The sequence below is a fragment of the Brachyistius frenatus genome, unplaced genomic scaffold, assembly GCF_029030835.1.
Source record: "Brachyistius frenatus isolate BFR_SWC_R1_liver_20210118 unplaced genomic scaffold, ASM2903083v1 Contig_128, whole genome shotgun sequence".
Classification (NCBI taxonomy): Eukaryota; Metazoa; Chordata; class Actinopteri; family Embiotocidae; genus Brachyistius; species Brachyistius frenatus.
In genome coordinates, this window is record NW_027210727.1 from 235,715 (window position 1) to 256,482 (window position 20,768).

General features: G+C 45.7%; 1 protein-coding gene across 2 annotated transcripts in view; it reads right to left on the bottom strand.

The window, feature by feature from the left end:
• runx2b (RUNX family transcription factor 2b) overlaps nt 1–20,768 on the bottom strand; it is a 40,752-nt gene continuing 19,984 nt past the window's right edge. For both annotated transcript variants that reach the window (XM_069714232.1, XM_069714233.1), the window contains exons 3-7: nt 20,225–20,381; nt 18,102–18,206; nt 7,013–7,180; nt 4,280–4,441; nt 1–1,446 (exon numbers count right to left, since the gene is read on the bottom strand). In XM_069714232.1, coding sequence (XP_069570333.1) covers nt 968–1,446; nt 4,280–4,441; nt 7,013–7,180; nt 18,102–18,206; nt 20,225–20,381 — 1,071 coding nt within the window. In that variant the 3' untranslated portion in view covers nt 1–967. The remainder of the gene's footprint in view (nt 1,447–4,279; nt 4,442–7,012; nt 7,181–18,101; nt 18,207–20,224; nt 20,382–20,768) is intronic.

Here is a 20,768-nt window from a genome sequence, read left to right on the forward strand (position 1 = left end):
GGTATGTTGCCAAGAGGCACAATACGAGTTATTGCTCAATAAATACCGAAGGTTTAATTCGGAGCCAAATGTGTGTCAACGCCTAGCGAGGATGTGGGGCTCTTAATGTGTGGAGCCGTTAAACTGAAAAGTTACACCAGAAGAAACATGTTGCAATACTCTTTGGAAATTACATTTCATATTTGAAACGATGTAAATCTTTGGGTGCCACAAAAAAAAAAAAAAAAAAAAAAAAAAAAAAAAAAAAGTAAACCTCTCTTAAATTACCTATCAAAACAAAAAGGATTTTAACTTAGTCATATAGATGCATCAAAAATATTCAGATTACACTTCTTTGACTCAAGTTTCAAATACAATACATAATTTATGGCTTTATAAGTTAAAACGAAGAAAAAAAACGCCTCAATCTACATCAACGTCTCACCCACAATATACAAGTTAAATTAATTGGTTTTAAAGCAAATTTACTGTCCACACCACTCAAGGTAACATATGTGTTACTCTTCTGACTTGCTACTCAGTGCTTAATTTGCATCTTGATATTGTCGTAGTACAAAAAAACATGCTCTGCAAAAAAGCCGTAATGAAGTACAAACACTATACAAAAGAGGCAGTCTTTTACAAATATTGTTGAAGCATCCCTTAGCTTGTGGAGTAGAATAAAAGTAAAAGTCTCATCCACTTGGGCCAAGTAAACAAAAAAAAAAATTGTCTTTCTCATCACTGCTGTGAGAATGACTCCCTTTGTAATGCCTTGGTCACAACACATTCCAGGAAGACAAGTTCGAACAAGTCTGGTCTCTTTTTTTTTTTTTAACTTTTTTTTTTATCTCAGCCTTAATTTCCAAGCAAAAGGTAGAGATCGCTGATGAGAGCTCAAAAATCCCCTTTCCACTATAAAAAAGGTTTTGTGCTTTCAAACCATGACATCAGTTGACTTCTTATCTGGCCGCCCCGCTGCCCTTCTTCAATATGGCCTCCAGACTGCTTCATCCATGCGGCCCCCCGGGTTGAGGACGGTCGGGGAGTTACTGTGGCTCCCGTCTCCGTCCACCCCTCCCTCCGTCTGGCTGGGCAGGTTGGGGTTCACCAGGGAGGTGCCCGTGGAGGCGCTAGTGCAAGGCGGGATCATGCGGGATGGCGAGCGGTCCCCGCCGGGAACCATGGAGAACTGGTAGGAGTTGGAGGAGGCGCCGTAGTAGAGATAGGGCGTGCTGCCGGTCTGGAAGGGTCCGCTCTGGCTCTGGGTGGAGCCCGGGTACGGCGGGGGAAGGTAGGTGTGATAGTGGGCGCTGCCCAGCGACATGGCCGAGGTGACGGGCGGCGTGTAGGTGAAGGTGGCCGGGTAGTGCATCCGAGGGCTGGAGAAGCGGGTGTCGGTGAGGGAGGAGAGGCCCGGGAACTGACGCTCGAACTGACCGGGGAACGGGCTCAGGTCGGAGGAACCTGAAAACACACACAGACATTTCTTCAGGACTGTCTGACATCACGGATATCATTATGACATCTCTTCACACAGTTTGTCAGTTCTGATTATGTGAAATGTGGCCTGGGCTCATAAACTATTTAGCACTTTGTCTTGTAGAGTAATTGAATTTAATAAATAAGTCCCTTGAGAAATTAAACAGTAGTAAACTGAGTCGTCGTTTCCAGCCAATGTATTAACCAATTTGGAGAAGCTAATGGATTTTGTGGGCACAGTTATGGAGAAGCATTTATCTTAAAATATTGTTACATTCATCAACTTCAGCCGTGTTTTTCACTCCAACTCCCGAGTTATGATAAAGCTAACAAACACTCCGTGCATCCATGTGCCTTAATGTGTTTACACCTCTGCATATTTACGTTGCTGAGCGTGTGTTGGTGCATGTTTATGTGTATCTCTATGTTGTTTATGCATGCAAATGCATGTATATGTGTGTGTGCAGTCCGTTCGTCTGTGTGTGTGTGTGTGTGTGTGTGTGTGTGTGTGTGTGTGTGTGTGTGTGTGTGTGTGTGTGTGTGTGTGTGTGTGAATACTGTATGCACATAAAAAAGCAGTTGGGATGAATCAGGAGCTGCACATGTGGAAACACTTTGAGCAGAAACAGTTTCCATGAGATCCATAATGAGGCAGGGCTGAGCTCTGATGTGGCTCCTCTCCTCGCCTCCCATCGGCTCCAGAGCGTGTGTGTGTGTGTGTGTGTGTGTGTGTGTGTGTGTGTGTGTGTGTGTGTGTGTGTGTGTGTGTGTGTGTGTGTCCGCGCGCGCGCGAGAGAGAGAGAGAGAGTCAAGAAGGAGCCGCTCCATCTCACCCTTCGTTCCTCTTTTCGCTTCATCCCTTTAAAAAATACCCAAAAACCACTAACTGGCTGCGGCGAGCTTCGCGCTGGGCGAAGAGTTTAAGGAGAATACGAGGTCCTCCCCCTCTCGCGCTCCCTCCCTCCTTCCCTCCCTCTCTCCCTCCCTCCCGTCTCCTCTTGGTGGTTTAAGTCCAGCCATGGCGCTCTTATCATAAATCACCAGGCGTCTTCCGTGTCACCATGTCTGCTGCGTGAGGACAGGGGGCGTTGGGGTAGAGGAGGAGGAGGAGGAGGAGGAGGAGGAGGAGAAGGAGGAAGAGGAAGAGAAGGAGGAAGAGGAGGGGGGGCAGTGTTTATGTGCAGGGGAGGAATTGCGAAGCCGAGGTTTTGTCGCTAGCGTCAGATAGCATATGCTGCCAATTAAGGGCCTTTAAACTTCCTCTGTCCACGAGATGGGTTCGACTGGAATAGAAATGGTCGGTGATTGTCTCCGCTGTGGAGCAGCAGCGTGACCTCAGACATGACCGGCGCGCTTCAATAAACTCGCGACGTTTAACTTTTGGACCCGTTTTGTTTTTCTGCGCTCAAAAGCGGTCCCCCCCAGCGATGAGGAGCCAGATCGAACTTTATGAGCTTAAACGAAACCAGGGTGCGAAATATCTGGAAGAACCCCACAAACTGTGAAGCATCACTTCCGACTTCAGGTGTTTGACTCGACTGATGGTCTTGTGCATCTCAGCAAATGTCACATTGCAGCACAGGAGCTCGATTGTTTGAAGGTGCGCCGCGGTGGGGGGGGGTGGGGGGGAGGGGAAGGGGAGGTGAGGGGGGGGGGGGGGGAGTTTGCAACCGGGAGCATCCATATCAGCTTCTGCTTGTACTTGTCGGTATGTTCTGCGGCGGGATACTGTTACAGAGCGGCCTGGCGAGGTGTCAACATGATCTCCAGAGATCTGAGAGCCTTAGTCACATCACTTAGGAGGCATTAAGCGCTCGAGGTGTGCGAGTGGGTAGAAGGCGGGAGGCGAGGTTTGAATCCCGCACGCGCTCCCGCACGCACATGTGTCACTTGGAGAACAAAGCCTGACGCTCAGGAGATGAAAGCTGAAGGGAAAGACCAAACTAATCAAAGCTGACAAGGCAGCTGGCTGGATTTTAAACCCTTTCTAATGCAGAGTCACACGGCTGCATTGCTTAATCACTCAACCTTGCTCGGGGCGCGCGTGCACACACACGCACACGCACACACACACACACACACACACACACACACACACACACACACACACACACACACACACACACACACACACAGAGTAGTGTCTCTGTGAGCAGCACAAGGAAACAGACAGAAAAAGTAAGGAAGAAAAAAAAAATAAAACCCTCACATGGCAGTGAGTCAAACAGGTGTACGGGGGAGAAAAGTTGTCTGGCGGCATGTAGGGGTTTTAAAAAAGGAGCTTTCACAACATCGGGGGGAAAAACAGAGACAAATTGGAACACAGATGCTGCCGTTACTGCAAACAGACTGGCTAATGCAATTACCCAGAATGCCTTGTGAGAGTGGCGTATCGCTGTAAAGACACTTTATTTGTCAGTCACGAGCCTGTTATTATCCCTGGGCCTGTTATTACCCATACTCCTCTGGGATCAAAGGCTTACAGCTAGGAAAAAAGGAAACAATCGCTTTTTTTTTTTTTTTTTTCCATCGCTGTCTGAGAGAGGCCGTCCAAACCGCTCTCTGGAGAGACAGTCAGACTCTGACAACATGCCTAATACCTCACGAGCAGCTAGCTGTGCCGTAATATTCTCTAAGAAGTAACTAATAGCTTGTTTTCATCTTAGTATGATCCTCTGTTTTTGTCTGAATGTGAACCCGTGTGTGTCTGTCTCTTCACCCCCCCCCCCCCCTTCTGACTGTTGTGTCTGACTTATATGCAGCAGATTTGGAATCATCCCGATGGGACGAGCAGACTGGGTGGAGTCGTGGTTTCTACCTGGCAATCGTCTAGGCACGTCACTGATGGCTGGCAGGCCCGTGCCTCGGCTGGAGGAGAGGGGGGTGGTGGAGTGGACTGAGGGGGACGCCATGGGACTCAGGTAGGACGGATACGTCTGTTCATATGACCAGGGAGGAGAGGACTGGGACTGACGAGGGTCTGATGGGGAGAAATGGAGCGAGGGTGGGAAAGAGAAAAGGAAGGAAGGAAAATAAAAAGGAGCCCAGAAAGACAGGAAAAGAAAGAAAAAATAATTACCAGAGGCCCACAGGCTTGTTCAAATATTCGAATTTTCTCTGGCTAAAATTGGACAATAACAATCACAACAACTGTAGACATTATTAGAGTCGCTGTCTGTCAGGCTTGTGTTTCGAGTTAAGTATCAGTTGGGTGCGTTATGCAACATCCTCCATAATGACACATCTCATGTTTACCTTCGAAGAGAAGATCTTCCTGTTTGCCTTATAAAACATTGGGCTCGCAGCTGAGGCACAGAGAGCCTCGCTGGCACTCTCCCAGGGTGTAAACATACCGGCAGACAACCGCACCACACTTTAGTATTGTGTCTGTGCAGCAGCACAACAACAGGACGTTGATTGAGACTGGAGGCTTTATCATATACATATCTATGTATGTGTTACGATTAGATTTCTAATGTGATGTGTAGTGAAGCTGGGCTACTTATGCATTTTCCAGGAGGTGCAAAGAAACATTGTAGAGCACCTCAGCTAATGGAAATAGAAATCAATATTTCATTAAAACATATATTTACTTGCGTTAGCTGTAACTTCTGAGATGTGACTGAGAGTGCACGAAAACGTCTTAGCACAGAGCAGAGAGATCTAATACGTGGCTAAAAACAAACAAACGAGAGAGCAGCTCAAAATAATGAACAAACAGTTTTTATTGTTAGCAAAGAAAAAAAACAACTAAATTATGGGTTGTATAAATGGTCGGAGCAGATCGCTGAATGAGCGGAGAAACAGCTGGAATTTGGTCAAAATTTGAGCCAGACATATTTCGATCAGCGGATTTATTATTCGATATTGACCTATCGCGATATTTGTTGTTGGTCGATATGCCTCGATATGAAAACTGTTTTTTTTTTTTTTTTTTTAACAGATCAGAATGCAGACAAAAAAAAAGGTTTGGGGGGTAAATTTTTAATTGCTCTATTTGTGTTTTGTTTTTTTGTAGTTATTGATACTGCATGGACAATTTCTTTTTTTTTTTAATTCTGCCTCCATTACATATCTAAAAGTGTTTTATAACCACATTTGAGGGATCATTGCAAGAAATGGGTGTTTATTTATACTGTATGGGTAAAAAGAATATCAGCTGATATGTTGATATCAGAGCTTTTCTACTCTCTAATATCGGGTCCCAAAAATCCAGCGTCAGTCGGTCTCTGGTTTAAATAGCCAATAGTAATAGATGTTGTCGATTCTCTCCAGCTCCAATTAATATGTTATGAAAATGCAAAGGCGACGAAACTAAACTGTTCAATTGTATGAAGACATTCATATCCACTTTTATACACTTAAGTATCTCTATTGTAATGTAACGTATTCTGCAAATGAAGCGGTACTTGAGTTCATCTGACAGGGCCGACAGGGCGCGTCACACAACAAACTGTGCTAATTATTAAATCCGCACCTTTCACAGGATGCTCAATTCAGATATAACACGCTGTTTAACCATGCCTCAAATGATCCACTAAATAGCACCACAAAAGCCACGCCAGAGAGTAACTAAGAGCTAAATGATGGCGCGTGGCGAGCCTCCAGAGGTGCGGGCCGATCGGGTGGCAGCGCATCCCCGAACCGTGAGAGATGCCGTTACCTTCTGAGATGGAGATTGATCGAGCGGCGGAGCAGAGACAGACAGACGATCTCGGAGGCAACGTAACACACCGCAACGGGCGTTTTTGTGGCACAACCGCTGGTCCCATGAGGATGTGGGGTTTGATATTTCACCTTACAAACAGTTACTGTAGCTCAGCTTCTTGCCCGGTAATTCAGTGATATGACGCTGTTCAGAATAAGTGCAGTGTGCTGATGGTCCTGTGAATCCAGTACTATATTTTCCCGGCAGTTTGGGTGTTAAATACATGATTTAAAAACACAAAAAGTTTTGAACACTTTCAAACCTTTTTGTCCTTGTGTGCAAATATGAAATACAAGGCTGGATAATCTATCCGCAATCAATGCTGTGATATTATCAAGCATGTAATAACAATGAAGTGTGGTCTATGCATCAGACAAAACTCTTCACACCTATTGTGATGTCTTGTTTTGGCAATTTCTTTTAAATCTCAATTTGGAGCCTTTTATTTTGACTCGATTTCCCAAGATGACAGACACAGTACGATCATGTCATACAAAACGATCAGTGCCAAAATACACATTTCAAAAGAAACACGGCAACCTAACAGGTAAAGCCAAAAACATTTTTTGACTCCGGATAAAAAAAAGGTTTCATTGTTCAGTTCAGTCGGTATCATTTTACAGTCTGACTCCTCTCACAGACGACACATACTTCGAAACGGACTTTAAATGCCAACCACCCGTGCAGCAGAAAGGGGTGTTTGAAACTTCGCTTAACTCCCCCGAGGTCGGGATCAGCTAGCGAACAGTAAGCTGACAGTGAATCAGCGCTTCGGTTGGTGGATGATTCTTGGTGCCTGAACGCTGCACCATCACCACCAAGCAGCTGACCACGGGAGCTCACCTGTGATCTGCGTCTGTCCCTGCGGGTTGAAGGAGTTGGCCCCTGTGTTGAGGGTCGGCCGGGGGCCTTGAGTAGGGACCGCGACCCTCACTCTCATCCTCTCCAGCTCGCTGAGGCGGTCAGAGAACAGGCCGGTTTTGGGAGGGTCCTCGAGCTTTTGTCGATGTCCTGCAGACGCAGGGGGAAACGCAAAGTTGTATTGATTAGTATGATGGGACACAGGCAACCTAATTGTAGTTAATCAGTGATTCGAATGGCTGCAAACCACATTGTTATCATTATGGGATGAACTGTGCCGTCAACACTCAGCTGTATCACGTTCTCTTGGAAGACAGTTTGTCAAGTATCCTGTACAAGGTATTGATTCTTCTGAGTCCTGCCCTACTTTGTAAATAGTTTGTGCTCCTACTCAAAGAGGAGTGACAGAGCCTTACATCGTATTAATTAAAAACGGCAAATATCGTATTACCTTGCATGAGAGAAAGGAGGAGCATTGTATTGAGAGTGAGAGGTTGCATGTGTGTTCGTTCTTTTAACCTGAGGCTTCTTCCTCAGGTAAACACCAGCTCTCACGCCATTGCCCCATTATCCCCACAGGAGTCATAACTTATGCCAAATATATTCTGCCCGTTCTTTTCCTGCATTCCGCCGCTGATAATTTTACACCCTTTATATCCCAGCTTCTATTCTCATCCCCCTCTCAGGCTGGAAACTCTACACTCCTCCTATGTACGAGTACACTACATGCACATCGCCGCTGCGGGTCGGGTCGTCTGCACAAAAACACAAGAGACAGTGTCACTCGCTCTGTCTGAGCCCATCCCACGTCCCAGCAGCGCTATCGCCCCAGTAGCAGGAACCAAATCAAAACCTGCCCAGGGGCCCCAGGTGTAGACGACAGTTTAGCAAAGGCGGGGTTAGAAAAAAAATGAGGCCTGAGCACACACAGTTCTTTTTTAACACCGACACAGTGGTGTATCAGTGCGTCTGTCTGGTCTTGCACTAGTTCCCCTGTAAAGGCGGTAAAGTAAATATCAAACAGAGGAGAGTAGAAACTCCTGCTATGCTTGGCAGAAGTCCAGCTGGCTCTGGCAAAAAAGCCGAGCTACTTCACAATCCAGCCCAACCTGCCTGCTGCCTGCTGTGGGAACAAAGGCCTGATACTACAGCTATACAACACAGGGCAGATGATGAAGAGAGATGAAGGTGAGCAACACAGACCTTACAGACCTTTTAAAAAGACTCATCATCAGTGTGACTAAAGCATGATTACAGCGATCAAAGGCAAAAAAAAACAAAAAAACCCTGCCTCACAGCCAAACAATGTGTATTAATGACATTCTGGCTGCAAGTCAAACCCACTTTTCTGCCTGTCTGCAGATTGTTTTCAGTCACTTTCACTGTCACATAATGACAAAACCGCCCGTCGCAGCCTCGCATTTTTCCACTCTTGCAACAACACATAATTTTAGCTTCAGATATTCTATTACAAACCATATGACTCTTCACAACAAATTAATTTACTCTGGAACAACTGTTTGGAATTTTAATGCCAAAATCCTGCAGCAGTGAAATGAGACTTGAGAATGGCGGCAACGAAAAAGGCAGCCAGTGACAGTGAGACAGACCCCGATTTTTATTAGGATGACGTGACCGGACTGGCATCGTCCAGCTGAAAATAAACAGGCAATCTCATCATCGGCTTCTTTGAGTTCCTTTTGGAAGCGACAATAACATCAGCTACTTAAAAACCTCAGCTTATTGAAGACTTTATAACATAATTCATGTCCATATTTCATTAATAATATTTCCCCATCGTTTCTTCAGGATAATTTGTGCTGCTCGTTGGCATTCGTCGTCTCTCTGTGCAAGCGGTGCCCAGTCAATCATAGCGTTTCCACTTTCAACAGACTGAATTTCTATTCTAAAAAAGCCTCGGGACACAGTGCGGGCTTTGTGCACAAACTGTCTCCTAGTGATGGGAATAAATAGCAATGGGAGACCGGGGGAGATGAGGGGAGACAGAAAGGGGAGACAGACACAAGTGGGGAGGAGGCACATGGAGAGGAAGAGACCCTGATGACCAGTAAATTAAGATCTCTGGATGTGTCTGAGGCGACGCAGGCTCCAGGAAGAGTGCAACAAACGGCGAAATGGGACAACAGGGTTTAGGACCTTTGAAGAAGATCCCAAAATACAAATATCGTATGTTAAAGGAGATAAAACCAACTCTGATGTGCGCGACAAAGTCTGTCACTGGCAGCTTAAAATCGACATCCCAATTTCAAAAGTCTCAGCTTCCATCATGATGCGCAATGTTGTCAAGAAATCTATGGATACAACCCACATTAAAGGAAACCGTATTTATTTCTCCTATAGGAATGCAGCATGTCAACCACCACATTACGCTCCAATTTACACTCCAAACAGCCAGACCTCAAGTCCATTAGTTTAGCAGGCCCTGACAGTAAATACAGTTTTTCCTGAGTTAATTACACCTTTTAGAGGACAACTGTTGCCAAACACAAGACGTCTCAGCTGTTTTATCGGAACCCTAGCAGGGCGGAGGAATGAGCCGGGGGTATTTAAAGGAGCGGGAAAGGCGGATGATTTCACTGCCGTAGGGAAAGTCCCTGAGATTCCCATCATCCCTGTGAAAACAGCGGAGATTTTCGATAGCGCCTGCCACTTCCCTGCCCAGCCAGCGGCCGGAAACATGGACAGATTCAGACCAGATGTGAGCAACTTGCGCACACAGGGAAACACACACATGCAAAAAAAAAAAAAAAAAAAAAAGAGGACGTATGGAAACACACTTCTGCACACAAGCATCACTACACACAGGCTCACACACACACAAAAGATTAATAATGATTAGATAACACCTCTATAGATAGTATCTCAAATCACACAGTTGCACAGTGATCCTAGAATAGTATTATTTCAGCCGTCACAGAGACACAAGTCTGGATTCAGCTCCCCCCCGCTGATCTGATAACAGTTAGTACAAGCAAGTAGGAAAATACAATATAAGTCCTCTGTAATTAATGGCAGCATTTGACTGCATCTGAGCCTGAGCGCAGAGATCTTTGACTAACAGTGAGCTGCCACCTCGTCCTGTCCTGGCTGAAAATATACCTCAAAAAGGTCTTTCAGCTCGGTTTGCGTTGGGATTTCACATGACAAGAGTATCAATGTCACTTTTTGAAAGCTTAAGCAGCTCCAAGGGCTAAAACGTTGAGAGTACTGAATTAATTTAGAAAATGATTTCCCTATTGGCTTATTTCCAAGAGTCAGACGAGAAGATTTACACCTCTCACATGAGTACATGTGAAGTTAGAACCGGCGGCCGGCTAGCTAAGCTAAGCAAAGACAGGAAACATGGGGAACGGCTAGCCCGGCTTTGGCTGAAGGTAATACAATTCATATTTTGTACATATTAAACAATTAGGACATAATGTGTGAATTAGTGAGCTTTAGAGGTGGATTTTATTACTACTGACGTGAGCCAAGCGAGCTGGTTCCCTTCTGTTTCCAGAATTCCCATTCACCTGAGAGGAGTCATCCCCAACTGAGAAACAAATAAATAGAAGTGTATTTTATATCTGCAACAATTAGTCGATTCATTGATTATTATTTGTTACAAATATATGAATCATTAATTAATTGAAATATTTAATCCTTAAATATGAATATTTTATGCTTCTTTTAGTCATCCACGATAATAAACGGAATCATTTTATTGTTTTGAACCGCTGCTCGGGACAAAAGACATTTTTAGGCTCCACCGTAGGCTTTGGGAAACTCTGGTCTACATTTTCTGACATTGTAAAGATCAAACAGCTAATCAATTAATGGAGAAAACAGCCAACAGATGAAAGTAATCATTAGTTGCAGCCTATTTCCAGGATGTTGATCTATTCGTTCAAAGATCCTCCTCCTTCTCGAACACGTAACGATCACCAGACACGTCAGTAGGAAATTCTACTGCTTTCTGCCTGACTAAGTAACATATGAGGAAAACGCCGAGCGCCAGAAAAGCCGGAATAAATGGGATGATTTATAAATTTAGTGTCACGTCATGCCCTCTAAGCCCTTCAGTCTGGTTTATGATCACTGGGTGAGCTGGGATGAATGTATCTTTGGGGCTGATTCAGAAAACCCCCCATGCTCGCGGAGCCTGGCTTGAATCAGCCAGTCTGTGTTTGCGTGTCAGTCATCTCATGGTGGAACAGTAAAGTCAATGAATGAATACACTGGGTCCATATTTCACTTTTTTATTTGCAGCTCTCACAGTGGCCGTGTTGTGTTTTGCGAGCGGTCAGAAACAATGAATTATTTCAGGTGGTGATCTGAAGCTGGCAGAGCGTGGCTCGAAGGGTAAAGCGTCTACCGTGGGGGTCTGGCATAGGAGAGGAGAGGAGAGGAGAGGAGAGGAGAGGAGAGGAGAGGATAAAAACAGAATTGGGGGTAAAAAAAAAAAATAAAAAAAAAAGGACAGAAAAGAGGAAGAAGGGGGAAAAAAGAGAGAAGAGAAAGGAGGTGTGTGAGACGAAGCAGCCAGCGAAGGAGAAAGAGAGAAAGAGGGAGCCAGGCTGTCGTGGAGCGCTGCCAGCCGTCTGTGTGGTCCATGCGTTCCAGCCTGGAGGAAGCTAGCCAGGCAAGGGAAGGGCACACACACACCCACGCACACGCACACGCACCCACACACACACACGCACACACACGCACACACACACACACACACACACACACCCACACACACACACACGCACGCACACACACGCACCCACCCACACACCCACACACACACACACACACGCACCCGCACACACACACACACACACCCGCACACACACACACACACACACACACGCACTTGCATGCACACACAGACATACACAACAATTCCCAAAGGCGATACATTTATTGAGCGCAAACACACTTTATACAATATTGTACAAAGCGTGCGCGCACACACACACACACACACACACACACACACACACACACACACACACACACACACACACACACACACACACACACACACACACACACACACACACACACACACACACACACACACACACACACGCGCGCAGTTTGACTTGTGTGTGGTTTTCAGAGCGGCTCCCTCTGCACCTCTCGGCTCACATTAAAGTGTTTTGATTCAGAACAGGGGAGAACAAATCCCTCAGAGGTGTTTTTTTTGTTGCATCTCGGGACCAACCAAATCCAGACTTTGTCTCTTTATCTCTTTTTATGATTCACTTTGTACCTCCCTCTCTCCCTCTTTATTCCTCTGTCTTCCTCTTTGTCTCTCCCTCCCACTGAATAATTTGGTGTTTTTGTGTTGTAGAGGCCTTGGCACCTCTTCAAGGAACTTCATGAGACATTCAAGTGACTGGCTGCCTCTGGAAAAGCCTGAAGTATTTTTTTTTTCTCTCTTCGCTCTTTCTTGCCATTCTCCCTCCCTCCCTCTTTTCCTCCTGAAGTTTGGGTGAGTTTTATTTGTCCGGCTCCCATTGTTAAAAGCTGTTTCAAGTGAGGCAGCAGAAGATAGGTGAAACTTCTGAAATCCTCTTTAATTACCTGGATGCTCAACAAAAGTATTCTGTATTTTTTTGTTTCAGTTTTCTGGAGGCAGTTACTGACGAGGTACGATAATAAAGACACATAAAGGGGCCTCATTCCTGTACATAATTCAAGGAAATGAATTAACAGCTGGCTGACATCATTTTAATTTCGTGGTACAATGGAATTAGGATCTGCGACGCTCTTAGCATTTAGTGCTGAGCATAAATGGCTGTTGTAAGAAACAAAGGCCAGGCCTGACAGCAGGTAATAGTACCCTATGAGAACATGTGATGGCATGTGTGTGGGTGTGTGCGATGACACTGTTCAGAGGCCTTCTGGTGTCATCATGACCAATGTTAATGAAGGCATCTCACTTACTCTTAGTGTTTCCAGACTAGCAGTGTTTTGTTTTCAGCAGTTTAAAGGTCCTATGTTTTCCATTTACATTGTTTCTGCAGTCTTGATATTGATAAGATTTTACTGTGGTTTTAAGTACCAAAAATCATCGTCGTATAGTTTTACATCTCCGTTCTCAAACGTCTCTTTGGAGCTCTTCCAAGAACAGGCTGTTTTGTGTCCGTGTCTTTAAGGCGCATTTATATCAATGAATCTCTCTTCTGATTGGCCGACTCTTTCCTGAGTGACACACGCTCAGGCCAACACCAGGTTTACTTTGCGGTTGTAGCTTGCCAGCTCCACGACACACTGACCAGTCTGTGTTTTCTTCCACATGACAGATTGGTCAGGAATTTGTGACATCATAAACTTACGAAAGTCCAAACGGTTTGTCCAAACAGCAGAGTTGCTGAATATTGGCTGAGCGTGTGACATTTTCACAATATTTCTAGAGCCCCGAGGTCTGCTTAAAAGCCCCTTCAAGTACAATGCGATTGCTCCTGGGTTCAGCACGCATCTGACCAGGCGTTCGGGGTGTCTTCTAAACACCTGGATTGTAGTCGGGAAAACACTCAGTAAACCGTATAGTAAAGTTCAGCTACGTTTATCACATCACACCACACATACTGCCTCAGGTAGCTACAAGCTTCCTAACTGTTGGAAACAAGTTTTAAAGATTTCCTTTCGAGGTCTCGATACAAACACAAACCTTCGCTGTACTATTCAGATAGCTCAGACACACAATCTCCACTTTTTCTCCATTTCTCTTTCTGTGCTCTGTTTGTTCTTGCCGGGCAGATATTTGTCACAGCGATCATGGTTTGACTAAGTTGGCACAAACCCGTTTTATAACATGCTGCGCTGTGCACGTGCTTTGCTCAATGCAGCGAAAAGCCGTAGTGGCGCGACGCACGCAATAAAATTACATAAAATACAAAAAAAAGAAATACAAATCAGAATTTATATATGGGACCTTTAATAGGTTGTACCCTAGCAACCAGTCCAATAGGGTTGAATTTTGGATGTGGGATTCTTGGGAAATCTTACAATTCAGAATCAATTAAAAATGATTATTAAACCCATAAAAATAAAAGGTGCACACGATATATTTTTGGCTTTTACTGCAGTTTCGTGTGTGCCAAACCACTGACTCCTGTCTTTCACCCACTGCGCTGCAAATGACACATAACTGACATTTAAGCCAACTGGTTTTGACGAGGCTTCTGTCTGACTAATAGAAAAAAGCAGAGATGTGTGTGAGAGTATTCAGCTATTTCATTGGCAGGGGTCTCCCGGCTGCTCCAAGCCCCTGGTTAGTAAGTGGAGGTGACAGAGCCTTTGCTGTGAGGGCTCCCCAGCTTTGAATTTCATGACAGCAAAACATGCAACTTCTGTGTCAAAATTTAAATCGCTTATGTTTATAATTTCCAGCCTGCTATCAGCCTCTGGTGTGATTTCGCATTTTATTTCATTTTTTCGTTGTATTTCAGTGTATTTTATCTGTTATATTTATGGACATATGCAAATTTTTGGGGCTCTGCGAAGCACTTTGTATCTGCAAATAAAGTTACTATTATGACAAATATATAGAAAACCATAATTGCATAAGTACTGTGCGTGTCTGTGTGTCACAAGGGTTTGGCTTGGCAGACAGGTCTCCTGAACCACTAATATTGTCTGCAGGCCTGTAAGTAACCAGGGCCTCTTCACCAGACTTGTTAACACCCTGACCAAAACCGAACCAAAACACGACCCCGTCCCCGAGCCCAGAACCCCCAAAGACCCGATGGCTTCAAACACCACAGAGCGGAGACGGGCCTGACCACTAACCTCCACCACTGACACACACACACACACACACACACACACACACACACACACACACACACACACACACACACACACACACACACACACACACACACACACACACACACACACACACACACAGTTATGCGTAATAACCACGGGAATATGCCACAGCGAGACACAGTATGTGTGATGCCACAATGGTTTTTGTCACCTTCTGTGTTTGTCTGTCATCAATTATCTGTAATGAGAACAGTGGGTTTGGACAGAAAGCCTTGTATATTGTGTTATTACAGCTCAGCTATTATCACTCAGGAAGTTTGTCCCAGCTGGCCGCAGCCACCGTCAGGAGCAGCCGAAGGGAGACAGAGCCACCTATAAAAGCATATTGGTTTAAACAACCACTCCCTGTCTATTAGCTCAAAATGGCATTTAATGAGGCCTATTACTCTGCTCCAAATCAGCACTGTGGCCACACTAGACTAATGACACCAATAACACACACTCACTCTGCAAAACAAGTCATGTGGCTGCACAAATGCAGACACGACAGACATACACGCAGATCCAGTCAAACAGATACGCCTGCATGCATGAACACACACATGTATACACACACTCGGTGCAGTGGGAAACCACAGGGTAACCAAGAGCTGTCAAGCGATTAAGCACAATGCGAGCCACAGAAACCAAGTTAGCCTCCCGCTAATAACACAGTGGCCAGAGGGACCTGACTAACCACTTACCATCCTCGTGCGCACGCACGCACGCACGCACGCACGCACGCACGCACGCACGCACGCACGCACGCACGCACACACACACACACACACACACACACACACACACACACACACACACACACACTGCAAACCTCTGAGAAAAATCCAACCGCAGATCTTTAAACTCGGCCTCACTGATATTCGTCACTCTGACCACGCAATTAATTAACTGAAGCTCAGCGCCACAGTTCAGAGATATGAGCCCTGCTGAGTCACGGGTGGTCCCACTTTATTCCCCCCACTGATATTAGACGAGGAACCGCTGGGGAAATGACATCCCTCAGGAGGACTCATATGGTTACCATAAGGCTCATCAAACACACTCAAACAAAAGTGTCCTTCCTGGAGGAGACACCCACAACCAGGCAAGTCATTAACAAGCAGAAAAGATGCCAATAAAACCTTGAAAAGTGTCAAAATGATAAATAGATCTGCAGCGAGTGCTCTTTCCTTGTAGCCTCACCAGCCCATGTTGAAATGTAGTGTTACTGTCAACTCACTTCCCAGAAACAACACAGTGTTTTTACAGACGAGGGCCACAGAGTGCCAGTGTATGTCAACTTCAAGAGACAGCCTACTGTTTCCCCTCTCCACGCAGACCCTCCCCGCGGGGGCCCAGCGCACCGCAGGCCTCCTAATTACCCACTCGTTTAACACAAAATAGAGCTGTAATGGCCGACAAAGCCCCCCATGTCTCAATGAAGCGTTCACAGATAGAATCGCCGCTTTGGAGACAGCCGGTGCTCTCTGCTCCGAGTCTCAGAGACCTGGAGGAGGAGGAGGAGGAGGAGGGGGAGGGAGGGGGCGGGGGGACTCGGTGGAGAGGGCACATGTGTGTTTTGCCACCCTTCGACCTCGGCTTAATGACCCCTGAGAGGGAGACGTGTTCTGGCTGTAGTTTCTGGGTAAATTATACCACCACTGTAATTCTGACCACTTAACAGCAAAGGAAAGAGGTTCAGGGGTTATGTATGATGACATAGTCTTTATTGCTTAAATTACTGTCCTGAGACTCGAAGTAAGAACATGCAAACTTTAAAGGTTTTTTTTAAGACCACAAATTGGGCAAATAAAAGGAAAAACAATGGATGACTGTGTAAAGTCTCTTTACTCTTCCAGAGTTCCCCTTCACCTGATATCAGGTAGCGCTCTGTTTGTCTAGTTTAGCGACTGGCCTCTCACATGTTCAGGCTTCCAGTAAAACCTTCTGGACTAAAAAAAAAAAAATCTCAAACTCTGTTGAGACCAAACTGAGCTTTTTCTAAACAAACTCAGTTCCGACTCCCATCTGCTCGCCACCAAATAACAGGACTTGTTTGAAAGTCATCTGACGGGGGACAGCAGATGCACAGGAAATGCTTTTGATCAAACAAGATGGCTTGAGAGTGAGAACGGATGATGGTGGTGGCGAGGGGTGGGGAGAAGGGAGAGAGTGGGCGTGATTGCGAGTACATGTGCGTTTGAGGACAAGCATATGCCTTTGTTTTCGGGGCGCATGTCGAATGCTCCGAATGTGGAAGTGTGTGAGGCGCTTTTTTGGCACCGTGGGCAGGTTTTCCTCCAGCAGAGACTGATGGTGGTACTAATCCTACTGTCTCCCGGCTCCTCTGTGTCTCCTGGTGCCATATGTGACGGGGCAGGCGGGCGGGTTGTTTGTGATGTGATATTGTTCATTGAGACGCCATGAGATGAGATTTTTTTTTTTTTTTTTTTTTTATGAATAGGGAGGAGGGTTGTGGAAACAGCTGCATGCCAGACCAGTTGGCACTGATGGCTATAGTAAAGTTTTTTTTTTCCTCCTCAGTTGTTTTTATATGACCCATTAAAAGGAGCTGATGCTAGCACTCTGCTACCCAGTGTACCCTCTCGAGATCACTTTGCCTCAAAGTTGTATTCCTCTTCTTTCTCCCAAACTGTCACACGGGTGACTGAGCTGCTTTCTGAGAGGTTAATTGTGGTTAATTGCCTGTTGATTGCTAATTAACAGAGTTTAGAAACTTTTTTTTCCAGTAAATCCCTTTTTTTTGTTAATTTCCTTGTTTAAATAGCCTGTCATCATTTTGCTGCCATTGGTCATTAAGTCACACCCTCAGCTAAGTTAAAGGGGGTTTCCAAAAAATTTTGCGTATCAAATTTAGAAGTACAAGTCAGTCTGTGAAAAGAGTTGAGCCACAGTAAACCTGACGATCTCACCAGAAACTGGACCTGAAATTTGATCTTCCATCACAAACTGGAGGTGCAGGGTTAAATCGTTTAGAGTGGCATTATGGGAAATGTAGGATCCAGTATTTTTCTGCAGATTCATGGCTGCAAAGGAACGATATTTTTTCCACCATCCTTATTAAAATCTGTCTCTTGTGACTTCCCCGTACTAAATCGCTGGCGTGCTCTTCTTAAGGCAGATTGATATCGTTCACTGCCTCTGTGTGTGTGTGTGTGTGTGTGTGTGTGTGTGTGTGTGTGTGTGTGTGTGTGTGTGTGTGTGTGTGTGTGTGTGTGCGCGCGCGCGCATTGGTACTCACTCCTGGGCTCACGCGGTCCATCCACGGTGACCTTTATGGCTCGGTGGTAAGTGGCCACTTGTGGCGGGTTGGTGAATACTGTGATTGTCAGTGTGAAGCTCTTGCCTGTGGTGACATCAAACAACATCAAATGACATACCATCCAGGGAGACAATGACCGGTATTCATCTGTAAACCATCCCGGAGTCACAAGTGTAGTTGTGATCACATAAAAGCTAATACAAACTGAGTAAAATCGACTTTAAGAGGATTAACAACAGACAACATTGGCTGCTTGAGAGGGTCTATTTGGGTTTTTTGTCCAAGTCTAAATGGAAGCTTGACTGCCGGAGCCGGTATCTTGTTATCCAGAATTTCTGATGCAGTGTGAGTGGGCGAGAGGCATTTTAATAGTCACTTCCTTTCTCGCTAATCCCCAGCAGTTGCTGCCTTGGGGTGTGAGTGTTTGTCTGTGCAAGCGTATGCGCTCCTATGAGCATGCACGGGGAATGCTGTGAATCAGAGCACAGCGGCCAAGTCAGCAGCAACACTAACGTTTGAGGTATGCAGACGCGTCCTGTAGCCATGGCTACGCGCAGGAAACAGGAAGTTGGGGAGGGGGAGGGGGCAGCTGTCCATTGAGTCGCAGCAGTCTACCCGAGCGCGTCCTCCCCTCCTCCTCCTCTGCTCGCTCTGCCCTCCCTATAAACACGCTTTTTCAATGAAGTGATAAGGCGAGCCAGGGGAGAGATAGCAGATCACAGAAGCAACAGGTGTCCCACAGACCTGATTGGAGGCGCATGAGGGTGAAGCAGGGCTGCTGATCTACGATAAAGCGGGACACCCAGTGCGTCACTTTTCCTGCGTCCCTGCGTCTATTACCCGTCATCTAATTTCTGCTTACTGTCAAGGTAAACCTGCACACTCCACGATTAAGCCTATTGATGCTATCGACGGTATCTGATTCCTCTCAGAATTATCCGTCCTAAACGTCGCCGCTATCATCATGACGCGGCGACTATCAATCCTTGTCCATCTCTGCTGGCTACATCCTCCTCTCTGCATGACTTTTAGCTATCTAACATCCTATCGGTTCGCTCTGCTTGTACTTATCTGTCATTGCTGGGTATTGATTTCAGACACCTCGTAGTCTGATCTGCCCTGGCTCCTATGTCACTTCCTGTTACTAGATTCTGTGTCACAGCAAAGGGGACGCACGCAAAGGTCTCCGTGGCAACAGGTCCAGTCGACATGCCTCTGCTCTCCTCTCTATGCTTTATCACCCCCTCATCCCTCCGGACTTCCTCTGCTTCCTCCCCTGTTTCTGACAGCTACTACAGAGAAGGAAACCAAGAAGTGAAGTCACTGGCGGAGCTGCTGACAGCACTTATCACCATCAACTTATTGCAGGCGACCACGTTCTGCAAGACTCGCACAAAAAAAAAAAAAAAAAAAAAAAAAAAAACAGAATAGAAAAACAGCTCCAGAAAGTTAGGAGCGGGTGAGAGAGGGCGAGCGCACGTCGTCACAGCCAAAATGTCAAATCGTAAAAAGACATGATTTAGTAACAGGACAGTAAATGATGCAAATAGTCACTTTAGTGACGCCAAACATTCGGGGAATGCCACTTGACTCAATAGCAGTGTGTCTCTGCCTTGACAGCCCGAAGATATGCGCGGAAAGTGATCATCTGCGAGGCAGCAGCACCACCCAACATGTTTACGAGCCTCAACTGAGCTGGGTCACGTCAGGTGAAAGTTAAGGGTGAAAAAAATAAAATAAAACAAGTGTTTCTTGTTATCGGATCGACACTTTCTACTGCATCCTTCTTTGTCCAATGTTTTGATTACAAATAAGAAAAAGTTTTTTTTTTTTTCTTCCTATAAAGCGTGTTTGTTTTTCGTCTGGATTAAAAGATGTGAAATATATCTTTGAGGAGTCTCATTTTGAGGGGGAAGCAACACGAATCGCCACTCCGGCTTTGGGAGACGCGTGGTGGGATTTGAGTCTGTAGTTAGAGACATCATTATGTGGTTGCCACGTATTGGGACTGTGGCCACTAATCCACTCCACTGAACCTAATAGCTCCGGCTGAGTCGTAGCAGCGTTGCAGTGAATGGAGCACACAGAGCCTCGGGCCTCACCTCTGCCGCTGCGGCCCACGAAGCGCAGGTCGTTGAAACGCGCTACTTGGTTCTTCATCACCCCCGAGGCGTTCCGCAGCTCGGCGGAGTAGTTCTCGTCGTTGCCCGCCATCACGGTGACAACGGTCCCGTCAGTTATGTCTCCCAGGGCGACCACCTGTCAGGGACACGAAGGTCAAAGGGCAGAAATTCAAGAACGGTTAAGGTCAAAGTTTTAAAGTCGTCCTGTGACAATAAACTGGTAAAATATAACCTTCATGTGCAGTATGCTACAACTTATTCTTTTCTTCTGTTCATGGTGAAATAAATAATTTTTTTTAAAAAACAACAAAACATTAAAAAAAGGAATTCTTTCAGTTTAAAAGACAAAATGTGTGAACCCTTCTTCCTCCTTGGTTCCACTTATCCAAAACCATCTAGTTTGCTTCGCACCATGTCAGCCTCCTCCAGATGATGTTGATTAATGGTTTTAATTTTGCTCCCCTAGAGCAGTTTGATATCATGATGAATGGGATTTTGTGAACCATCTCAAATGCAGACTTCC